The 25,246-nt window shown below is 35.5% G+C and overlaps 1 protein-coding gene across 1 annotated transcript in view; it reads left to right on the top strand.

The window, feature by feature from the left end:
* pyd3 (beta-ureidopropionase pyd3) overlaps window positions 1-24,902 on the top strand; it is a 247,598-nt gene extending 222,696 nt beyond the window's left edge. Inside the window, exon 12 of the mRNA XM_090373642.1 lies at window positions 24,767-24,902. Within this exon, the coding sequence (XP_090229768.1) occupies window positions 24,767-24,865 (99 nt within the window). The 3' untranslated portion in view covers window positions 24,866-24,902. The remainder of the gene's footprint in view (window positions 1-24,766) is intronic.
* The last annotated feature ends 344 nt before the right edge of the window (window positions 24,903-25,246 follow it).

Below are 25,246 nucleotides of genomic sequence, written 5' to 3'. Positions count from 1 at the left end.
AAATTTTGTACATATAAAATATTCTACATTATATACACATATAATTATGAGGTAATTAACTAACGAAAATCATGAATTTATTAATTCGATGGCCCTGTGCTCTCGAGTTTTCGTATCTTTGGACTGAAAAATGTGTCAATTTTGGGTTGTGCTTTGGCCCTCTTCCTCTCATTGTACAACATCATGTAGGGATTCATTTCTTTCTTCAAATTTCTTATTACCTTGGCACTTTGTTCCCTGTCAGGGTCGTTCTCCCGGAAATAATCACACATTTTCGAAGTGTTCAAAAGCTTCACTAAGTCCTTTTGCAGTCAGCGACTTCATCGGTTCTTCATCTATAGTATCTTGATTATCATCTCCCTCAATAGCAAGCTCTTGTTCTTTTATAATTTCCATTAGTTCTTCATTAGAGAGGCCATCCCTGTCGTTGTCGATCATCTCTTGTACGATGTCTTCGTTAATTTCGTGTAATCCTGCTTCTTTTCCGAGCTCAACAATTTGTGTTTTAACATTTTCAACGGAATCATCAGGTTCCTGATGATTCCATTGGGAATGCTTTATACAATTTTTCCAAACTTTTCTCCACACTCCATTCATGGTTTTCTGAGTCACTTCATCCCAGGCACTTGAAATGTTGTAGATGGCGGTTTTAATGTTATAGGATTTCCAAAACTCCTTTAAGCTCGGTACATTTTCAGTGTTGGTGGCTTTAATAGCTTGGGAAAAGGTGTTCCTTATGTAGTACGCTTTAAATGTTGCAATTACTCCTTGGTCCATTGGTTGGATCAGAGACGTAGTGTTTGGAGCCATGTAAAAAAACTTTTATGTGATTGTTCAAGTCTTCTAAGCTCTCTTTGCTTGGGTGTCCTGGTGCATTGTCCATGATTAGAATAGCTTTATAACCAATGTTATTTTTTGCACAATATTTTTCCACTGCAGGACAGAAGAACTCAGCATACCAATCAATGAAAAGCGGCCTGGTTACCCAAGCTTTTTTATTAGCCTTCCAGATTACAGGTAGGTTTGATTTAGCTAAACCTTTAAGAGCCCTTGGATTTTCGGAATGGTAAACTAAAAGGGGTTTTAATTTAAAATCCCCCGCAGCGTTACCACCCAACAACAAAGTTAACCGATCCTTCGCCGCTTTGAAGCCTGGCATGTTTTTTCTTCTTTCGATATGAAACTTCTTTTAGGCATTCGTTTCCAAAAAAGACCTGTTTCATCTATGTTAAAAACTTGTTGAGCAGTATAACATCCCTCTTCAATAATTTTAACAAATTCTTTTTTGAAAGTTTCGGCTCCTTGTTGATCTGCACTTGCAGCTTCTCCCTGTATTGCTACGTTGTGCAGGTTATAGCGCTTTCTAAATCTATCAAACCAGCCCTTACTAGCGTTAAATGGTTCCACATTTTTTTTGGGGTGAGCTTCCTTTAAATCTTCATATAGGCTCTTCGCTTTTTCTTTAATAATAATTGAACTTAAAGGAATTCTACGTTGAATGTTGTCTTCAATAAAATTATGTAGAAGTTTCTCCATTTCAATCATAATAGCTGGCCTAGCCCTAGTCAATTTAGTTGTCTGCAGGGGAACAGCTGTTTTTCCAGCTGCTAAAATTGATTCTTTATTTTTTATGATTGTTCTTACAGTTGAACCTGCCAGTCCTAAATTATTGCACACATCCACTTGTCTTTGACCGGAATCAATTCTCTTCAAAACGTCTAATTTAATTTTCAAACTCAATGTTTTTCTTACCTTTCCAATCTTTGCACTGTGTCCAGACATTGTTGCTTTTTCATTCTTATCCGCCATAACTCTCTGCAAATGTAACTGCGTTGCACTGATTGTGATACGATGTTCGAGTACAGTAAACTGTCTGTATGTCTAACACTGTATGCACTGAATGATATCTAGAATTCCTCTGGCAAGTGAGCTGAAGACGGTGACAAATGTTTTATTTATCTGAAAAGTTCGATTTTACCGTGCAGTAAAATCAAATGGTTGTTTATTGCAGGAAAAGTACTGTAAATCAATTATGGTGTGACTCATGGAGAATGTTTATGGAATTTCCAAAACAGTAAAACAAACAAATTTTATGTACTTCGGGTAACCACAAGGTCAGAGGAGTTCAGAAGACAAGAGAATACTGTACAAGAAACAGCACCGCATTTAGCACTCATGGGATTGATTGTGTGAAAAACATTTCGCAAGTTATGGTTCCCACAGTAAAACAAAAGAAGAGATAGGGAGTAAATCTATTTTTAGTATCTTTCTATTACAGGTCAGAACAGAAAATGCAGACTTCGTAACAACATATGACACTGGATGGTAAATTTTTTCAACTTGAGTACTAAAAAAGAATTTCTCCCTTGAAACTATCCACACCAAGAAAATAAGAGCATATTGAAAGTTTCAATTTTGTACATAGAGTAGAAATTATAAAAAATAATTACTGTAGTTAATTTCATGGTGGCTATTTTCTCCTTTTGCCAAAAAAAAAAAAAAAGCTCAAAACAGACTGGACTGAAGACGGATTTGCCAAAAATTCAATCTGTATGCTTAGTAAAATAGCGTTACAGTGAGTTTTGACAGCGTTATAGTCAGATACGGGTTATAATGTAAGAACAGCGTTATAGCGAATCAGCGTAAAGCGAACCGCGTTGTAACGGGGGCCTGCTGTAGATAATTCATAGATAACCACTCATTATCTATGAACAATCATGATAGACCTGATTATTGGTAGATAACTCAGTCTCTCGTGGTATCAGGAAGTTACAATTTGAATGATGTCCTCATCATTCAGACTGGAACTTCCTGATTGCTCCCTGCTAATGGTCCCTATGATGTCATCTGGTTTGTGGGTAATGATTAGGTCTATAATATTCTTACTCCTAATATTTTCTCTAATGTTGATGCAAATAATAATCATGATTATTTAAAATTTTTGTCTCCCATGGTGAGTTCCCCCTCCCATTTGCTCCAGTCAGTAAGAGACAAATTGAAATCACCTCTAATGAGATATTCACACATTTATATATTAATGTATTCACACTCATCCATTACATCTGCATGTAGAGGCTCTCATGATGGATTTGTATAATAGTATTTTTTTTCTCCTTGAAGCATTGCCACAAGCAGTCTTACCAATCATTATTGGGCAACAATGAGCTTTAGTAATTAACTCTGAGTTTTGGATGCTAAAAATAATCTAAAGAATAAAAATTGAAGAATATGAAAAATGTTTCACTAGGTGTGTCTGCTTATTCATATTTATAATTGTAATTATTATTTTTTGCCATTCAAAAATCCACATTTTTAGACTTCAAACAACCAGAGCTGTGTTACTATCTAGAATTGGACCCACAGTTTTTCCTAAGCTTTATGTAGCTGGGGGACCAGCGTATACAGGATGTTTCAAAAGTGATGGTCAATAATTTAAAGGTGAACTGTACAGACTACAATATGCAAAAAAAGCCTAGTAAACATGATTCCTTAAGTGAATCGTTTTCGAGATATTACACATTTCTAGTTGGGATCCAACACTGACTTGTTTGTTTAGGTTAGGTTATGCTCATTCTCTCCCTTTCTCCTCTCTCAGTGCTCTGAGACATAGCATGGAAAGAGGTTACAGCAATGAAGAATATGTGGATATGCACTTTGTGTATGGTAAAGCCAATGGCAATACACTCGAGGCTGCATGTTTGTACCAGAAACAGTTCCCCACCGAAGGCAGCCCAATAGGCACACATTCATCAGGGTACACCAATGCCTTAGAGAACATGGGCACTTCACACATGGAGTGCGAGCAGGTAGGCCCAGAAGCATAACACCTGATGTTGAGGAAAGAGTGTTAGAAAGAATAGAACAAAATCCAGGAATTTCGGCAAGGAGGGTTGCTCTGCAAGAGCATGTACTGAGTCATAGCAGTGTGTGGTGAAGTTTACATCACCAGTTACTGTACCCCTATCATATCCAGCATGTACAAGGTCTCAGCAATACAGACTACCCTCCCAGAGTGAACTTCTGCCAGTGGATGCAACAACAGTGTGTCCTGAATCCCCAATTTTTAAATAACATTTTGTTCACTGACGAAGCTGGGTTTACTCGTGCTGGTATTTTTAATTTTCACAACTGGCACATTTGGTCCGACTAAAATCCTAATGCAGCTCATGAGTCACAACGTCAGCAACGTTTCTCATTGAATGTCCGGGCAGGACTACTAGGAGCCTGTCTAATTGGACCACACTTTCTGCCAAACAGACTAACAGGAGAGCTGTATCTTCAGTTCCTGCAGAATGTTCTTTCAGACCTTGATGATAATGTTCCACTTCAGCAATGCCAGAACATGTGGTTTATGCATGCTGGTACACCGGCACGTTTTCTCGAGTTGTGACTCGGTATCGAACTAGAAGGTATGGTCAATGGTGGATAGATGGAGGTGCACCTGTAATGTGGCCTTCCAGATCACCAGACTTAAATCCTATGGATTTTTGTATCTGGAGTCGTAAAAAAAGCTTGGTGTACACTCTGACATTATCACGGTTGAGGAATTTCAGCATCGGGTTGAAGGAGCCTTTCAGCAAATCAGAAATGACCTTTTTTTTTTTTTTTTTTTTTTTTGATTTGGTAGTTGTTGGCGCATCGGCTTCTGTGGCCATATTGCACCTCCCAAGGTTTTTGCAGTACTTTGATCCAAGCCCGAGGCGGGAATCGAACCCGCGACCTTTGGGTTGCCAGGTAGGCACTTTACCCACTCGGCTAGCCCGGTCGGCCAGAAATGACCTAGGAATGCCTGAGAGGATTCACAACTCAATGCAGAGAAGACTAGAAAGATGCATACAGATGCAAGGACAGCATTTTGAACACCTTTTGTAACATCTATAATAAAACCACCCTTCAGAGGATTCAGAGCTTTTTGCTAAACTAGTGCCCCCCATAGTCAGTGGCGGATCTTAACAGAAAATGTGCATTATCTCGAAAACAGTTCATTTTCAGCCTTATGTTCACTGTGGCTTGTTTGTACTTTTCACCTTTAAATTATTGACCATCATTTTTGAAACACCCTCTATAGTTGGATAATTTTTTTTTGGTACTTTTTTTGTCCAAAATTGTTTTTTTTTTTATGTATAAATGCAAAAAAAAACAAACAAACAATAAAAGCATTAAATTTTCACATATTTAATCTTCTAACAATTTCATTTCGAGTAACACATTTGACATTATTGCTGGCTAAGTACTTGAAGGTAGTATGAGCAATGTTTGGTCTTGCATTGTTGTGATGCAGCATTTACCCATTTGCATGCAGTTGTGGTCAAATGTGATCCTGAAAAGTATGCAGTACAGTTTCTATAATAAGGTTCATAATAGTTGTATGACGTGGCATAACATTGCTAGTGAACCATTCCTTGAATCTCAAAAATGAGATGACCATAACCTTTCTTGTAGGAGTCACAACTTTTGCTTTTTTTGGTGTTTGCAATGATGTAGACTTCCAAACAGAGCTTTGTTGCTTATTTTATGGGTTGAAATTGTGAAGCTATGTCTTATCTGCTGTTATCATCTTGTGCAGAATCTCACCATCTTCATTCAGTAACCATCAATTCCAGCTCCTGATAAATTTCCATATGAACTTGCTGTTGAGTAGTCTTAGAACCCAGCATGCACAAACACATCATATGCAAATGGTCATGGAGAATACTGATAATCTCAACGTCTCTACCAATTTCTTTACTGTTATATGATGATCTTCTCTCATGATTACAGAAGCAGTGTGTATGGTTTCTTTGGTGACATTAGTGGTTGGAGCTCCAGGACTGCTGAGTTTTGTGATTTGATCATGTCATTTTTAAACATTCTAAACCACCCGTGGGATGTACCATCCCACGATTCCCCCTCCAGTATTGAGGTATAAAGTCTTCCCTGTATCGTTTGGCTTTCTGTATAGAGTGCATTCCAGAAATTTGGATTATTCAAGGCATCCAAGAATGTGCAACACAATTTATTTTTTTATCGAGCTTGGTTTTCTACTAATTAACATCTAAATCTTTGGAGAAAACTGAGAAACTTCCTGCAAAATACTGTATATCAGTATAATTATATTAATGTCATTTGCAACATTAAGATATATTACAAGGTTATCTTATTTTAGACTGTTGTTGAACTAGTATAACAGGTTGCACTGTAGGCAAGGCAGGTACTCCTCACAAAGGAACTACTGCTGGCTGTAAAATAAAAGTTATGAATAAAAAAGTATATAATTTTTTCACTTACTATATGGAAAATAATGTTCAGTTTACAATCTTTAATACAGACTAAAGAGAATGATATAACTATTACTCATATACAATAAAGCCTAGCCCATAACTTGGACTAATAAGGGAAAGGGGTAGCCTGAATCAGTGAAAAATCCGGGTAAGAGAGTAGCATAGAATATAATTAAATCTAAATATTGAAACTGAGTTCAGAAAAACAAGCAAAATTTATTCACAACAGGTTCATTATGCATCCCTGATTTCATCAGGGATATCAATTAAGCATGAAAACAAATTAACAAGCCTAAAAAACAATGCAATTTGAATTAGAGAGGATTTACCACATAAAATCAAAGTTCAAAATGCTTTCCAAGTCCCTTTTGAAGTGAAGTTTTTGACATTTCCTATATATTCAAGAATATTCAACACTTATGCCATTTGCTTTTGCTGGACTGTGATTACTTCTTACTCATGCACGACAAATTCAATGTCCTTCAGCCAGTCTCTTTGTCATTCTATTTATAAAGAGGTATACTTAATCTATAGCAATTTTTAGACAAAATGTTTTTGAGTTTTAAAATTATTTTCCCAAGTTCTTAAAGAGTAGGATATGATTTCATCAGGGATATCAATTAAGCATGAGAACAAATAAATCAACTTCTGTGCTAATGCCATGGAAATGAGGGGGGCTGTACACAGACTAATATCACAGAAAATAGATCTAGAAGTTCAGCTTTCATATAAAAAATTAAAAAATTCTGGTTTTTTTATGAATTTATTATAAAATCACTAATTATGGCAAAAGCCATTTACTTTTCCAAATGGGTGGCAACTATGCTGTTAGTTAAGAAATGCATAAAATATAAGGAAGTGCATCCAACTGACATTGGTGAACAATGCAATGTTGAGTCAGTGTGGTGTGACATAAGCACTGGGAAAGGGAAAATGAGAGTGGGTGTATTAGGCGTAATGAATCTGATGAGTATAATGAGCAATTGTGCAGAGAAATAGAGTGGGCCAGTAAATCAAAATGTCTTATGGGGAATTTTAACTTTCCAGATATTGACTGGAACTTGTGGATTGGTCACTCACACGCTAGCAAGGATTTTGTAGATTATTGGATGACTGTTTTCTACAGCAACATGTTTGAGAGGGTTTTTTGTTTTGGGTTTACTGGCGCAACATCAACCTAGGCTATAATGCACCAACCACGCATCTGAGAGGCAACCAGAGAGAGTACTACTGTTGATCTGATTATCAGCAGTGATTATTCATGCATTAAGAATTTGCAGATAAAAGAACCACTGGATGACAGTGATCATAGTGCACTGATGTGGGATTTACTTAAAAATGTAACTACCATCAATGCTAAAGGGGAGGGCTTTTGCTTTTGTAAAGGTGACTACAGGGTTCTCACACAGTTTTTAAATTCTGTACAGTGGGATCAACTGATGATGTTACCAACAGTGAATTCTAAATGGGAAGCCTTCAGGGGCATAATCTTGGAGGCTACTAGGCTTTTCATATGAAGAAATACTGTTCAAGGTTTAGAATCAGCTGTCTTAGGCCTAAATGGATGTCAGATGAATTAATGAGGCTTGTGGCAGAGAAGAAAAATGCATGGGATGCATATAAAGTGAAGGAGCTTAAAAATCGTTTTATTTTTATTCAAAGTATAATCACTACCTGATGGAATTACACTTATTAAACTATTTAAAAATTTCTGAAAAGAAGTCAGCAAAGGCATCCAAAGAGATGTTCAGTTCAGTGATTATGTTTTTCTTTATGTCCTCAACATCCTGAAATATTTCTTTTGAAGGCAGTTTTCACCTTGGGAAAGGAAAAAAAAGTCTGCTGGTGCTAGATCAGAAGAGTAGGGTGAATAGTTGATCTGTACAATGCCATGTACAGATCAACATTTCTGAAAATATAGCATTGTACAGATCAACCACCATGTTTTCAGAAATGTCTTCATAACAAGTGCGAAATGGGCAAGGGCATGGTCGTGAATAAGAATCAGCTGTCTTACTCTTGAAATTTCTGCCTCACTCAGAATATATGCTTCACAAGACTTCAGAATATATGCTTCAATAGTCTGAAATACCTGTACATAGAATGCAGCATTGACTCTCTCCCCTTCAGGTACAAATTCCTTGTGAATCACACCATTTATTGAAAAACGTGAACAGCATTATCTTGAGCCTTGACTACTGGAAACAAAACTTTGTTTGGGACTTGGTGACGATTTTGAGTCCACTGCATGCTCTAATGTTTCGTCTCTGGATTGTACTGACCCAACACTCATCTCCAGTGACAATAGAGTTGAGGAAATCAGGGCTGTCTCAACAAGTCTGGATGAAGTATTCATATGATAACATTCTGCTCAGGTGGCTAACAAACTAAACGAGTATTTTGCATCTACATTCACACATAAGGAGTTATTCAGGAAGGGGAATGCCAGAGGTGAAGTAAACTCTGGCAGTGAGCTAGATGATTTTGTAATAACTGAGAGGAAAGTGGAGGAGAAATTGTTGAGGATAAACATAAAAAAGGCACCTGGGGTGGATGGGATCTGTCCGGTTATATTAAAGGAGGCAGCAAAGGAAGTAAACAAGCCCTTAGCCATAATTATGAGAGCTTCTTTGGACTCATGGGAGGTACCCATAGACTGGAGATGTGCAAATGTGACCCCAATTCACAAAGGAGGATCAAACACAAGTAATTATAGACCTGTGAGTTTAACTTCTGTTCCAGGAAAATTAATGGAGGCACTGGTTAAAGAAGCACTGCAGGATCATCTAGACAAGACTTCAGTTATAGCTCGGACACAGCATGGTTTTGTTAAGGGAAAGTCTTGCCTGACCAATTTGATTGGATACTATGATGCAGTCACAAAAGAACTGGATGCAGAGAATAACTTTGATATTATATATTTGGATCTTAGAAAGGCTTTTGATACTGTTGCACATGGAAGACTGCTGCACAAATTGGAGCAGTGTGGCATTGGAGGCAAATTGCTGCTATGGATAAAGGGATAGTTGAGTGAGAGAAGACAGAGAGTGGTAATCAATGGACACTGCTCATCGTGGACTAATGTTATTAGTGGAGTCCCTCAGGGTTCAGTGTTGGGTCCATTGTTGTTTTCTGTATTTATAAATGATATTGATGATGGTATATCAAGCTTAATGGCCAAGTTTGCAGACGACACAAAGGTTGGCAGGGTTGTAAAGGACACTACTGACAGTATGCTGCTGCAACAGGATCTGGAAAGGTTGAGCAGATGGGCTGAGAGGTGGAAAATGAAGTTTAACATTGACAAATGTTAACTACTACATATGGGAAACAGTAACCCCAGAGCAACATATCACTCTGAGGTACTACACCGATAGTGGTAGAGAATGAAATTCTACCTTTCATTCTAGGGGTAACTGTGCAGGCAGACATGAAGTTTTCTGAGCAGTGCAGATGTGCTGCAAGAGTAGCTCATGGTGTCTTGTCAATGATATACAGGAATTTCTCTAGCAGGAATAAGGAGGTGATTATTCCCTTGTATAAGGCAATGGTCAGGCCACACCTTGAGTACTGTATACAGGTCTGGAGGCCTCATTTCAAGAAGGATGTAGAGCTGCTGGAACGAGTACAGAGAAGGGCAACAAGATTAGTGAATGGAACAACGGGTTGCTCTTACGAAGAAAGGCTTAAGTTTTGCAAATTACAGTGTCTGGAGACTAGGCACCGGCGAGGTGATCTGATAGAGGTGTATAAAGCCTTGAATGGTTTGAGCATGCTGAATGCCGATGGGATTCTTCCTCTTGCTCAGAATAATCACCTGAGAGGGCATAAATTCAAATTGAGGAAAGACAGATGTAGGGTAGATGTGTGGAAATTTGCCTTTAGCCAGTGGGTAGTTGGTTGGTGGAACAGACTTCCATCCCTTGTTGTGGAAGTTGATAGCCTAAATAAATTTAAGACTCAGCTGGACAGGTATTTTGAACGAACGGAGGGATGAAATGGGAGTTTTTTTTTTTTTTTTTTTTTGGCTGATGCTGAATAAGCTTGCTTTCTTGCATCATATGCCTCTACTAATGCTAATACCTCTGAGCTAGCTGTGCTATATGGAAGCATAGATTCACCATAAGCCTCTTTTAACATTTTGCATGCTTCAGCTGATGTTTCCTTGAGATGAAAACAATTTGAGAGCAGCGTGCTGTTCTGCACATGTCGTGTCAATTGTTACGTAGGCAGAACTGAACAGGCATAAATTTGACCGACCACCAGGGTTACACTGTGTGCACGAGTCAACTGCACAGTTGCTATGTGATACAGAAGTGAGTACCATAGCCGAGTGGTCAGAGCACACACTCCTTGAGTAGACCGGGGTTCAAGCCCCTGACTGCTAAATACAGTCAATCTGTCAACTCACACTAGACCAGCGTGGCAGATTATGGTCCATTTCCCTCAACATTAATTGTTGAGGAGGCTTCCATCCTGCAGTGGGTTAATAATGGCTGCAGTTTACATCTTGGTTTAGTCTTAAATTCCACACCCCCAGCTAGAAATAGCAAGCAGTATGGTTGTTCATAAAAAGCTATAATCATTCTTTATTGAGCAGACCTTGTAATATTTGTTCCATGTTTCATTTATATATTTTAAATAAAAGATATAAAGAGAACTGAGAAGAGACCTAATGTGAACAATGAGTTTGTTTTAACATCACATAGCAACTTTATATTACAGGCAAGAGAAAACAGTTTTATCATTTTAAATCTGGTTCAGAAACAAGTATAGAAATAGATTGAATTCATCCATTTCTATCCTTGTTTTTGAAGAAAACCAAAAATGGGAAACTGGTTTCACAGCACAGCAAGTCATGCTTCAAATTATAAAGTATGGCTTGCCATTTTCATTAATGTTGCACAATAAAAGACCATGCAATTATTTGTATATTTTCTCGCAACCATTATTTTATTTTATTTTTTCTCAATGACTGGAAGGTTTGCAGAACGAACGCATGCCCGCACACACACACACACACTGGGAAATGTTAATATAACATTTTTCACTGGATCAACCAATGAAATTATATCCTGCAGTTATGCACATTCCAACGACTCACTCTGTACTTATTGTAAAATACAATAATGATTTTCACCTTTTCTAATAAAGAATTCTTTAAAAAAAATTAAACATGTGGTCTATGTCGATTATTTATATATATATATCATAAATTAAAAAAAAGATAACAGCCGGCAAATTTATACCTAAATACAAAATGGTATTTTCATATAATTGAAGGCAGAAAATCACAAATTTTAAAAGTTTTGTTAAATAATCAGTTTCAACAAATTATACTTTAATAACATTATACAAATTACAATAATAACATATTTTGCTTAAAGTTACTGCTAATCTTTCAACTTGTGAGAGAGAGAGAGAGAGAGAGAGAGAGAGAGAGAGAGAGAGAGAGAGAGAGAGAGAGAGAGATTTATACATGTTAGTAGCCATTTGCATCAACCAGGGACTCAACACCTTTGCATCAGTTTATAAAACACTGAGAATGACATGCAGAAGTACTTAACTAGCTAAGAATTATCTTAATTTATACAGTAAAACATCAGTATAACAAACGCCAGAGTAATGAAATCATTTTCCATCCCCTGCCAATTTACTACATATCTTCATGTAAAAATGGTTCATTTAACAAATACCATTGTAACGAATTATCAATTTAGCCCAATAAAAATTCTTATTGCTATGAAAAAATTTATTCACTTTAATGTATTGTTTATAAGAAAACCTTTTAAATAGTATGGTTTCCACTTTTCAACCTTTTGTCCTTAGCACTTGGCAATGTTTTACTAATTGAGCAGTTAATTTTCTGTTTGAGAACAATGGATTTTTATCTGTCTACCTTCTCATTTGAGTAATTTTGGACGTCACAGGGGTTTGCATATTTAGTGAAATGAGTGCATGAGGCCCATTTAAATTTTAAAATGCAGAATTTTATTCCATTAAATATAACAAATGAAAAAAAAAACAAATTGTAAAATTTTTGTAATTTTTCATTAATTAATATAAAATTACATTTATTAAGTAAGTTTTGTTTTAATTATTTTGTTGTTGTTGTTGTTGTTAGGAGCATTAGCAACTAAGGCCATATTGCTCTGGGGATATGCGGTGGTCATTCACTGACCTTTCCGCATCCTCCGTATTTGGTGGTCACGGGCTCGAACACTGGTCTAATCAAGATGCTTGTGCTACGCACTGCTGCTCCTACCCACCTGGCTATGGAGGTGCCAATTATTTTGTTTTGCAATATGTAATTTATTGTTCTGACTTTTTCTACTGCATTTCATTGTAACAAAAGTTCGTTATAACGAATATTTTGTTCACCTGCACAAATTTGTTATATTGATGTTTCACTGTACTTTGAAAATTCAGATGGAAACCTCTCGATAGCTGTGGGCTCATTAGAGGAGGAATCCATTTGGCAATGCATGTGTTTGGGGACAAGAACAGAAAAAAGTGTAAAAGTCTTCAGTGTTATTAGTTTATATTTTTTCTGCTAGTGTGAATGCAGCCTAAGATTGTTTTTGTAGTTGTTGGTATAGCTGCTCATTTCAATCAAGGTGGAGATGAATTCTGGTTCAGAATTAAGTCATTTACCAGTTAGTAGATCAAGACATTGCAAAGCACACACAGTGTTTTAGTCTTCTCTAGGTAATTATCAAATCAAAGATTAAAGTGTTTGTGAAAATGTTTCACAGAATATTAATTTCCCTAAGCATTTAGGAATTAAGTTTGTGGACATATTTTTTACAAATTAATATACCTCTAGTAATACAGAGACAAGGTCAGTTCAACTGATCAATATTTTCAATCACCAGCCTTCAACCTATTCTTGCAAATCAAGACTGCCTAGTTATCCAACAAATTAGTAAAATGCCATCAACTGGGTGAAAATTTGAACCTCTAGTTTTTTTTGCTTTCTGGCTTTGTCATCTAGAAGGTTGACATGACCCTAGCATTCCAGTGTGTGTATATAGGGAATGTAAGTACATATTTTGTTGCACTGTTTCTGCTTTATAATTTTCATTTTTAATTAAACACTGCATATATATTTATTTTGCTTGTGCTTTACCATGCCACTTTTCACTGGATTTCATATCTGGTGTGCATTGGCAACTTTAGTTGAGCAACTGTCTAGATCCTTTGGTGGAACATATTTGCAAATATGAGATTGCAGACACAGGAAATTTTTTTGTTGTGGCAATAAAAATATGTGACTTGTTCCATTCTTGAGGCAGTGAAATTGCTTGTATGAATGGGACACATGTTTGGGTGTGTTCTTCTCAATGGTGATGAAACAGTTGATCAGTGCCTATAGTGGCTTCTTATTGCACAAAGATGCATCTGTTGTAAAAGAAATTTATAACCTAGAGAAGTTAGTAGAAAAAAGTTATGAGAAGTGGAATGAAGACCAGTGCTGCTTAAATGCATCTGTGGCCCAAAAATGCAGTTACTAATTGTTGAAGCTGTTAATGGTCATTCATTCGGAAATATATTTTTAAAAAAATTTCCTGAATAGTTTCTTAAATCCTTGTATTTCAGAAAAAAAAAGTCTTTTTTAGATTTGTTTCATGAAAGCAGAGTAAAATCCCATTAAGTGATTGTGTTATAAATGTACAATCATACACATACATAAAGCAATTTAAATAATTAACCCTTTCATATGTACACACACACATACATGTGTTTACCATGAGTAGGATCTGTGGCATATAATCATATATACATATGTACCCACTACTATAACATTAATATTTGCACACATATCTATAAATAACCTTTATTTACAGAAAAACTAATAAATGCTGAAAGTAAATGTTGTCCAGTTTTTTTTCCACCATTTGGCCTTCAAAGTGGTGATCAGTTCAGCTCTATTTTTTGGGTAGTCACTTCTCATGTACACTCAACCTAGTTTATCCCAGACGTTCTCTCTCTAGAATTGAGGTCAGGGCTCTGGATTGGCCAGTCCAACTTTTTAGTGTTCATGTCCTCAAACCAGCCCATCACAACACAAGCAGTATGACATGGATAATTGTCTTGAAGGCCTATACAGGTATAGGCCTTCCCCAATGTGCTGCCAAAATGCAGGTAATGAGTTATTGTCCAGGATGTCTAGATAGACCTCAGCATTCATGGTTTTGTTCAAAACAACCAATGGTCCTATGGCAAACCATGAAAAATAGCACCAGGCCATCATTGCTGCCTCTGCCCAACTTGATTGTTGGGACGATGCAGTATATGATAGCTTACTCTGGGCATTTGCCAGGAAGGACTTGCAGACTGATAGACCATATACCATGACTCATCACTTCAAATCATAACTTTTCATTGATCTACAGTCTGAGAATGGCTGGCCGTGCATAAAACTGGATGGTATCTAGGATCAGGTGGTGTAATTACTGGCTTTTGGACAGCTGCATAACTGTGGTAACTCATATCATGCAGTGCACTTTACTGGTGTTGACACATGCCCAAGTCATCTCAATGAGGGCCTGTGTGTGTGTGTCATGACAACATTGATCTGCATTCTGAGCTGATGTTTCTACGCAGGGCTCTCCTGTCATATTCCTCAGCTTTGGAGATTTTCTGGACCATTTCATGGTGGTTTCAGCACCAGTCTACTTCCATTTGCAGATCACATGAAGTCGTTGATCTAAAGGACCTTCAGTGCCTTTGAAATATCACATACAGACCGATTGCTTGTGTGGTACTCTATTATCATTCTGCACTGGCAGTCCTGTTAGCTCTTTTGATCATGGCAGGTATCTTGATTCAGAATTGTACTACCATCTCTTCGACAGCCTAAGAACATATTTATAGTTTTGCCTGATGCATGATCCTTGGGTAGGGATGTGACAATTATCAGTGGAAGGGTGTCTGGATGTTAATGAAAGGGCAGTTGCATGTTTTGAAGATTGCTTCAAATAAAGTGCCCTGCCATTAACATCCAAAGATTAATGGGAGAGCACTTTATTTATTTCTTTATGTAGAAAGTCTGTCTAAAAATATGAAAATAAGAGCTGCCATATTTTATTTCAGTTTCAAGTAATTGAAGATAAAGTTTATAATAGATGGCAGTCAGAAAATAGTTTCAAAAACTTGCACCTGTTAACCTTATTGTCCAATTTTTGCTTACAAAAGCCAATATTGAATAAATTCTTTAGATTGCTGGTCTATAAGTTGAAGAAATTGAATCAGGTGATACATAAATTGATGTAGAGATTATTACTGCATATAAAAAGTAACGGTGAATTTTTTTTTTCATGATTTTTAAAATTTTTTTAAAAAATTCTGATTTGATTTTTGACAATAATTTAACTGTCTGGCACAGTCAAGGCAAAATAAGAACAAAGTAATGTTGAAAAGCATTTATGTCAAAGTATTAATTTTTTCAAAACTTCAAAATTTTACAATGAAACATCCCATAGAGTCCACTGCCATTGGGAATGTAGTAGTAGTAGTAATGGCAAACGATGCAAGAAAGCAAGCTTATATAGCATCAGCCAAAAAAAAAACCCCAAGAATCTGTCTATTTTTCCCTTGAATTTATTCAACCCATACACTTCCATAACAACGGATGGAATCCTCTTCCAAAAATCAACCACTTGCTGGCTGAAGGCAAACTTCCATACATCTATCCTGAAACCAATCTTCGTCAACTTGAATTTATGCTCCCTCATATGTGTAGTTTAAGCAAGTGGAAGAATATCATTAACATTCAGCTTACTCAATCCATTCAAGGCTTTAAGCACCTCAATAAAATCTACCCTGCAAGTGCCTAGTCTTGAAATACTGCAATTTACAGAAACAAAGCCTTTTTAGATAAGAGCACCCTTTTGTTCCCTTCACCAATCTCATTGCCTTTCTCTGCACCCGTTCCAGCATATCTACATCCTTCCTAAATGTAGATTTAGGAAGGATGTAGATCAAGGTATGGCCAAACCAAACCATGGCCTTATACAAAGGGATAATCACCTGCTTATCCCTATATAAATAGTTTGGATAAAAAGAGCAAAAATGACCTATAAGGAGATAAGCTAATTAAGCTATAAAATAACAAACGACAATTTCAGTACAGCAGGCCCCCGTTATTATGCGGTTCACTTTACGCTGATTTGCTAAAATTAATACCCCTTTTAGTTTATTTAGAAGAGGGCCAAAGTTCAACCCAAAATCGACACATTTTTCATGATTAAATTCATCAATTAAATTAAATCAATTCTTATATTATAACCCGTATCTGACTATAATGCTGTTACAGATCACTATAACACTCTTTTACTGATTGCATTTTTGGCATATTTAACGAAATCATTTCATTTGATGCAGCCGATAGCTTGAAAATAAATAGCAAAACAGCATTAAAATGTTTCCCACACCGACTTGAGAAATTTTCCCACACTCAGTGAAATTTTCTCGCACACTAATTTAATTGCAGTACAGTGACTTGTTATGTATTCCGAGATCAACATTTTAAAAAATGATCAAGTATATTACTTGTAATATTTGCGTTATATGCATTTATCCGAAGTCTAGTCATCACTCAGTACAGTATTAGACATTGTGCATAACGGACAGTTTACTTGAACATTGTATCGTAATTAATGCAACCAATGCAGTTACATTTTCAAAGAGTTAATAATGGCCGAAAAGACTGAATTTGAAAATTAAATTAGACGTTTTGAAGTGACTCGATTCCCGTCAATGACAAGCGGATGTGTGCCATAATTTAGGACTTGCAAGTTTAACTGTAAGAACAATTATAAAAAAAATAAAGAATTAATTTTAGCAGCGGTAAAGATAGCTGTTCCACTGCAAGCAACTAGGGCTAGGTCGGTTATTAGGATTGAAATGGAAAGACGTTAACTAATTTTATTGAAGATAATATCCAATGCAGAATTCAGTTAAGTTAAATATTATATAAAAAAGAGAGAGAGAGAGAGAGATTAGCCAATATGATGATCTGAAGAAAACTCACCTAAAGAAAAAAAAAATTTTGGAACCATTTAAAACTGGTAACGGCTGGTTAAATAGATTTAAAATCTAAGAAGCCGCAAGTGCAGATCAAGGAGCCAAAACTTTAAAAAAAAACTTGTTAAAATTATTGAAGAGGGGTATTGTGTGTTATACTTCTCAACAAGTTTATAACATAGATAAAGCAGGACTTTTGCGGAAACGAATGCCTAAAAGAAGTTTCATATTGAAAGAATAAAAAAAAAACATGCCAGGTTTCAAAGCAGTGCAGGTTCGGGTGACTTTATTGTTGGGTGGTAATGGTGTGGGGAGATTTAAAATTAATACCCCTTTTAGTTTATTTAGAAGAGGGCCAAAGTTCAACCCAAAATTGACACATTTTTCATGATTAAATTCATCAATTAAATTAAATCAATTAAAATTAATTTAGATTAATTAAATTCATGATTTTAATTGGAATTTTAAGTTTAATTTTGATACGTAAGTAGTTACCACATAATTATATACGTATGTAATGCACAATATTTTATATGTACAAATATTTGATATTAAATATTTTGACCGACATTTGTGCATCTTTTCACTACCGTTTATTATTGATTAGGAAATATCCTATGGCACCGACCGTAACTTACAAATACATATGTTACTTTATGGGAATGCGGAGCTCGGTTAGTGCAGATTCACTTAGCGCTCTGTTTTTCTGGAACAAATTATCAGCGTGAAGCGGGGGTCACCTGTATATCATTGACAAAAGCCAAGCCCATGAGCTATCTTGGCAGCATATCTGTACTGCTCAGAGAATTTCATGTCTGATTGCACAATTACTCCCAAGTCTTTTTTATTCTCCACTACCCTGAGTGTAGTACCACACAGTTGAATGTTATCATGAGGTTACTGCTGCCCATGTGCAGTACCTTGCATTGGTCAGTGTTAAACTTCAACCCTCCATTTCTCAGCCATCGATCCAATTTTCGTACATTTGTTGCAGTAAGCTCACCCTGATGACTGTAATTATTCACCCTGCCAACCTTTGCATGAATTGAAAACTTAGACATTAAGCCTGATATACTTTCATCACTATCATTGATAAATAACAAAAACAATAATGGACCCAGTACTAAACTCTGGGTACTCCACTAATAATTGTCACTTGCAATGTACCTTTATTTTCTTTCCATATTCATTTTGATTACAACACCCTCTTTAAAGTAAGGTAAGTAAAATTTAATTTAAAAAGTGCATGTGTATGTAAGAAAGCATAAAGCATGTACTGTGCTATTAGTAAATGTGTTCATCTACATACTGTATCCACCCTAAGAAATGCATAACTTCACAGAGCATTTATGCTGAATTAACATAAAAAATGATTTTTGTAAACCTTTTTTTTTTTTTTATGAAATCCCCAAACACGAACGGTATCAAAACCTATAGTACTTAGTACCATGCATGGGTTGAAAACTTTGCTATAGAGACTAAACATGGGTTTCACCACTTCAAGCCTCCAATAAGCAAAGTGGTGGTGGTATTGCACCGATTGATGAGTCATCTACCACTTCAGACCAAACTAGTCATCTTCTCTTATGGACAGTTAGCTAGGGTTTCAAAATTCACAGATGTGTATTATGAGAAGAAAGTCACCTAATTATGATAGCTGTAAATAAGATTAAATAAACTTTTCATGAAGATCTCATATCTAAATAGTTTCAGATCACTGCCTTTCCATTGCAGAAAGTTATACATGACATGATCATCTAATATTAATGGCATTAAGCTGAATCTGAATAGTTAATGACTTAGATATCTATAATTTAAGGGTAGAAGATAGAAGATTGCTGATAAATAATAACAGTACTGCTAAAATCAGGCAGGTGGTGATAGTTTTCAGTAATCAAATGGATTGCCAGTTTGAATACTTTACATTCTTAGAATTCATCGAGATTTTCTTCTACTAGACTTGACAGGAAATTATATTCTGGACGAGCCTATGTAAATCAAATTTCAAGATGAACAAGTTATTGAATGCGCCACATTTTGTGACTAACATATTTGTGCTTTTTTTTCTAAGGTGGTATGAAATTTTGTAAATTTCATATTAATTTTTGTAAAGGTGTGAAAAATACTAATATCCCTGAGCCAAATTTTAAACATGGGTCACGACGGAAATTAGCATTAGCATTAACATTAGTTGAACATATGATGCAAGGAAAAAAAGTGCTACAGCATTGGCCAAAAAAAAAAAAAAAAAACCCTTCCCATTTCACCCATCTGGTCACTCCAAATGTTTGTCTAGTTCAGCCTTCAATTTATTTAAGCTATCAACTTACAACAACAGATGGAAGTTGTTCCAGAAATCAATTACCCACTGGCTAAGGAAAACTTCCACACATCTATTCAACAACTGTCTTTCCTCAGTTTGAATCTATGCCCCCCTCAGGTTCTTAATCTGAGCAAGCAGAAGTACCCTGTCAGCATTGAGCCTGCTCAAACCATTCAAGGCCTTATACACCTCGATCAGATCACCTCCTGGGTGCCTAGTCTCCAGATGCTGCAACTTGCAGAACTTAAGCCTTTCTTCATGAGCGCACTTCCTTTGTTCCTCTCACCAATCTTGTTGCCCTTCTCTTACTTGTTCTAGCAACTCTACATCCTTCCTAAAACAAGGCCTCCAGACCTGTATGCAGTACTCAAAGAGTGGTCTGACCACTGTCTTATACAAAGGGATAATCACCTCCTTGTCTCTGCTAGCAAAATTCCTATATATCATTGACAAAACTCCATGACCTGCTCTGGCAGCCTGTCTGCACTGCTCAGAGAACTTCATATCTGACTAAGCACTCAACCATATCTGCACAGATATGGTTGAGTAACCACTCGAAAAAGTACAATGAATTCCATTGAAGTCTGAACAGCTGTCTATAGATACTGCCTTGAAATGAAAAGATTTAGAAGAAAATAGAATGTCTATCAGTTCCATAATTTATTGAAGAAATAACCTAGTGTGTTGTAACAAATAGGTGCCCATGCACATATATCAGCATAATATATATTTGGTTGCAAAAACATCAGTGTTCTGTACAGGAAGGTAATATCTACTGAAAATAATTGATCAGTGGAATTTAAAACTACTGCTTCCATTTTTTCTTTATTTTTTCTACAGAATGTGCTGAAAATAAATCTGGCTAAAAGTAAAAGGTACTGTAATACTGAAATACTATATATGATAATTTCAGTAATTCCTTGTTGACAAGGGGATCTCCAATTAATGTAAAACTTAGCTATTTAACAAAATATATTTTACATGGAGCTTAGGACCTAAAGAATGTAGACCAGTGTTCACAGCACACTAGTTAAGTATGCTTGAGGCTAGTGTAGTACACCGTGCCCACCTGTTGAGTTGTATGAGGTCAGTTATGTGTTTGTTCCAAACCATGTTTGCACCAGCTTGTTATTTGTTATTGTAATTACAGTACGTAATTTAATTAAGTATTATGTAAATTAATAAAATATGGTTGAGAAAAAAAAGAGTTGAAAAATATAATTCAACAATTTTATTCCAATTCCACAAACTAATTTTTAAACAGAGACGCGTAAGACAAATTATTTATTCAGCTTTTTTATTAGAAATTTGTTAAATAACTTTGCTAACAGAAAAAGCTGAAGAAAGAATTTATCCCATAAATCTGTGTTTAAAAATCAGTAATGTTTAAAAATGATTAACTTCAAAAAAATTTATATAAGTGCTTGAATGTCTTTAAAAACAGAAATTTAGATTTAATGGAAGGCAGTTTTAATACATTTGATACAATGTAGTGAGGTTTTGGAATGAAAAATATTTAGAGCAATGAACACCAAACATGGAGAAACTAGGGCCTATGAAGGCCCTGATTTGCTGTTTCTACAAAAACTAAGTTGGATATACTGGAAAGAAAGAAAGAAAGACTCGATAAAGGTGAGTCTCTAAAAAAATTGCAAGGAGGTAAAAAGATTGTAAAAAAATCACAAAAAATCTAAATGAAGTTTACGCTCAGTTTGTTTCACAAGGGTTGTTTAGTCCTCACAACACTTGAAATAAATAAAATTATAGAGAGTAGACAATACATTATGTCTGTGGTTTATGCAAGAATAACAACGTGGAACTCCATCAGTAGACCCATAAAAGTATCAACAAAGAAAAGACTTTAGACCTTGAAAGACCAAGTATTGAGTATCTGGGGAGGGGATATTTGCTAATTGACCTGTTGCTGAAAAAGCTTACAGAAAATTTCAGATAATTTATTATTATTACTAGCCACATAGTGCAAGAAAGCCTGAGGCTTCATCATCATCAGCCATTTTCAATCCACTGCAGGATGAAGGCCTCTCCAGCAACTTTCCAGTTCCTTCTGTTTTGAGCACTGGCCATCCATTTACTACCCACAAACTCGTGAATTTCATCTATCCATCTCCGTCTTTGTCTTCCAGGTTTTCTTCTATCTCCTCTTGGATACCATTCTGTTATTTTCTTAGTCCATCTGTCATCATGTCTTCGAGCTATGTGTCCTGCCCAAGACCATTTTAGTTCTTTAGTTTGATAAGAATGTCCTTTACTTGAGTTTGCTGCCTAATCCATGTGTTTCTCTTCTTATCTAACAGTCTGATTCCCAATATAATTCGTTCCATTCTTCGCTGTGTAGTTCTCAGCTTTTCTTGCATTCTTTTGGTTAGTGCCCAAGTTTCACTTCCATAAGTCATGGTGGGCAGTATACATTGGTTCGTTATTTTACGTTTCAGACAAAGTGGGATATTGCTCTTCAGTATGTAACTATATTTCCTGAATGCTATCCATCCAAAATTTATTCTTCTCTTGATTTCCAGCCATTTTTCATTATTACAGCTAATAACTTGTCCCAGATAAGTATATGACTCCACCTTTTCAATTACTGCTCCTTCAATCATTATTTCCCTTTCTGTGGCATACTTGTTCATCATTACTTTTGTTTTAGCCATATTCATCTTTAGTCCAAAATCCTTACTAACTGTGCATAACTGATTAAGATTTTCCTCTTAATTCTTTGGGAACGTGGCTTATGACCACAATGTCGGCTGCAAATTGTAAATGGTTTAGGTACTCTCCGTTCACATTGACTCCTTTCTGCGACCAGTACATAGTTCCAGTACATACTGCTTTTTCTCTTCTTCTGTTATCTCAAAGACCTTTGTATTATTTACTCGAGTCAGTTTTTTTCCTTTCCTACATCTATATCAAGTGTACATCTTACCATTCTGTGATCACTTCCAACATTTACCTTATTCAGGACGGTAACATCATTCACAATATATCTTCTGTTAGTGAGGATGAAGTCGATTTCATTAGTAGTTAATCCATTTGGACTCTTCCATGTCCACTTTCTGTTCACCCTTTTCTTGAAAAAAGGGTGAACAGAAAGTCCCCCATAATAATAGTGTAGTGGGTTTTCTGCTCATCTAGAAGACTCAATTTCGGTGTACATTTCTTCAACCTCTTTATCATCATGGCTCGATGTTAGTGCATAAATCATTATAATCTTTAGCTTGTACCTCTTAGAAATCTTGAGTATTAGTCTTGACACCCTTGGTGATGTACTTTTGAATTCCAAAATGTTGTTTTTAAAATCTTTATGGACCAGAAACCCAACTCCACCTTCACTCCTTTCACTGTTTCCATTGGTGTACAGCAGATTTCCACTTGATAAACTTATAAGTGATTCATTTCTTCTTCTTGTTTCAGGTTTATGCTGCACCAACTAAAAAAAAAATATTTCCAAGGTACCCTGAGAGAGAGAGAGAGAGAGAGAGAGAGAGAGAGAGAGAGAGAGAAAAGAATGATGATATTCAGCTCAGGACCCTGTGTGTTCCAAGCCCATACTCACCAGATGTGATCAACAGAGATAAAATGATTGGAGAATAACTCTGACCAAGAATTACTTTATCAGTAATTACTGATAAAGCAGATTGCAATTTTAAGATATCATCTAGAAAAACTATAGTTCCTGCAACAACAGGATACAAAAATTCCAAAGAAAAAAAACCACAGTGGCTGCCTGCAGCAATACAACTGGAACCCACAAATTGCCACTTTTTATTGCTATAACTGTGTATGCCTTGGAAATTCACTGTTGTAAGCCCACATGTGTTCCAAGAACTCACCACTACAAGCTTATGTGCATCTGGGAATACATGTGCAAAATAGTCAAGTACATTACATAAAACATCACACTAATATCAAATAATTTTGAAACAGTATTAAAAAAAGATTTTAAAAAGATCTCTGCATGGCAAAAATGGATCCAGATTATTAATATCCAGTAAACTTAAACATCAGTAGATGTGACTTATATCCATTGTTGGTTTGAAAAATTAGAATGAAATAATTTGTATGTATCTTAAAATGTGAGGAATTTCATAAGAAATGAAAAGGATGCAGTTTGTTATTTAAAATGGTATTTATAATTTTATATATGAATCTTAAATCCACGATAATTCTTCACTGTTTTAAAGTATTCAGATTAAGTTCACATAAGCAAAATAAGTAAATTTCTATTTATTCTCTAGATGGCAGAGGCCAGAAGAGTAAGTATAGTAATTTGGCCTGTGATATATTCTGAAAAGATTAAAGTAATTAATTGTGTACAAATCTCTTCTCTTCTTTCAACAATATAGTGTTTATTTATTTTAATTTTTTATTGTATAATTTATAATATATTTCCATCCCATGTATATTTTTTATTATATATTTCTTTCATTTGTAAACTTCTCTGTAGTCTGTCAGTGGTGATTGGATGTACCTAAGAATTATTGGATGTGTGTGATATTGCATTTTAGCTTCATACTGCCCTTATTTTAAGGAATAAAGCAAAGAAACATGCTGTCTCTGCGATGTCTATTATTTAACTGGAAATAAAATCACAAATATTAGCAAATGTTGTGTTCCAGTGTATGGGTGTGCATGCTCATCCACCATCAGCAACTTGATTATCATGGCAACAGTTTAGTTGCCAGCGTGCATCTAGCCTTACCCTTATTATATATTAAATAGATCATTAGTAACACTAGCAACAAAACATTCATTACATTTTGTATTTGTTACTTTGACAAAGAAATCCTGTTTTTGTTCTTGATCTCTACAGGTAGTGCGCGCTCTCTCTCTCTCTCTCTCTCTCTCTCTCTGTGTGTGATGTACATTTTTCTCAACATATGGCAGTGCAGCCTTCATATCATCAGGGTTTTGCTTCGTTCTGAATTATCATTTCCCCCATATATATTGGTGAATTGGACATGCTGTGTACATGTTTGTATGTGTTGATGGGAATAGTGATTGTGATCTCTTCATTAATTGAACTAATGAGATTCTCATAGGATTTAATGGAGTTTTAATTTAATTTAACTAATTGGATTTTTGGACTGCAACAATTAGTTTTTCATAGCTAAGTAAAGATCATATTTTTATTGTTTAGATGACCCAAAGGTTGGATCTTTATGCAGACTCCTTCTACTGGGCTAATCAGCAAGATTACCAGCCTCCCTATGTTGTGGATTATGGATTTGGAGAATAAAGAAAATCAAAAATTTTATAGGCTTAATTTGGCTCTAATGGGGAAGGAAATTCTTTTTCAATCAATTGCTTATTTTATTGAAATTTACAATGCATTTAGTGTAATAAATTATAGCGATGCCATCCTATGAATTAATTGAGTAATAAATATTTCAACAAAATAATTGCACTTAGGGTTGCAAATTTCAAAAATTTTGATAATTGGAATAACAAAAATGATTTCATGACAATATTCTGCATTCTTCATAAGTGATTTTAACTTTATTTTTCTAAGATTATTTTTTGGATTGCAGCTTTCATCATTTGTATTTTATCATTTTGATTTTAACTGATAAACTATAAAAATTCATATTAAATTAAATAGTTTTGTATTTCCATTCTA

Source organism: Mastigoproctus giganteus, chromosome 5 (genome assembly GCF_048544385.1).
Source record: "Mastigoproctus giganteus isolate SK-2022 chromosome 5, ASM4854438v1, whole genome shotgun sequence".
NCBI classification, from domain to species: Eukaryota; Metazoa; Arthropoda; class Arachnida; order Uropygi; family Thelyphonidae; genus Mastigoproctus; species Mastigoproctus giganteus.
This window is presented reverse-complemented; position numbering and strand designations above follow the sequence as displayed.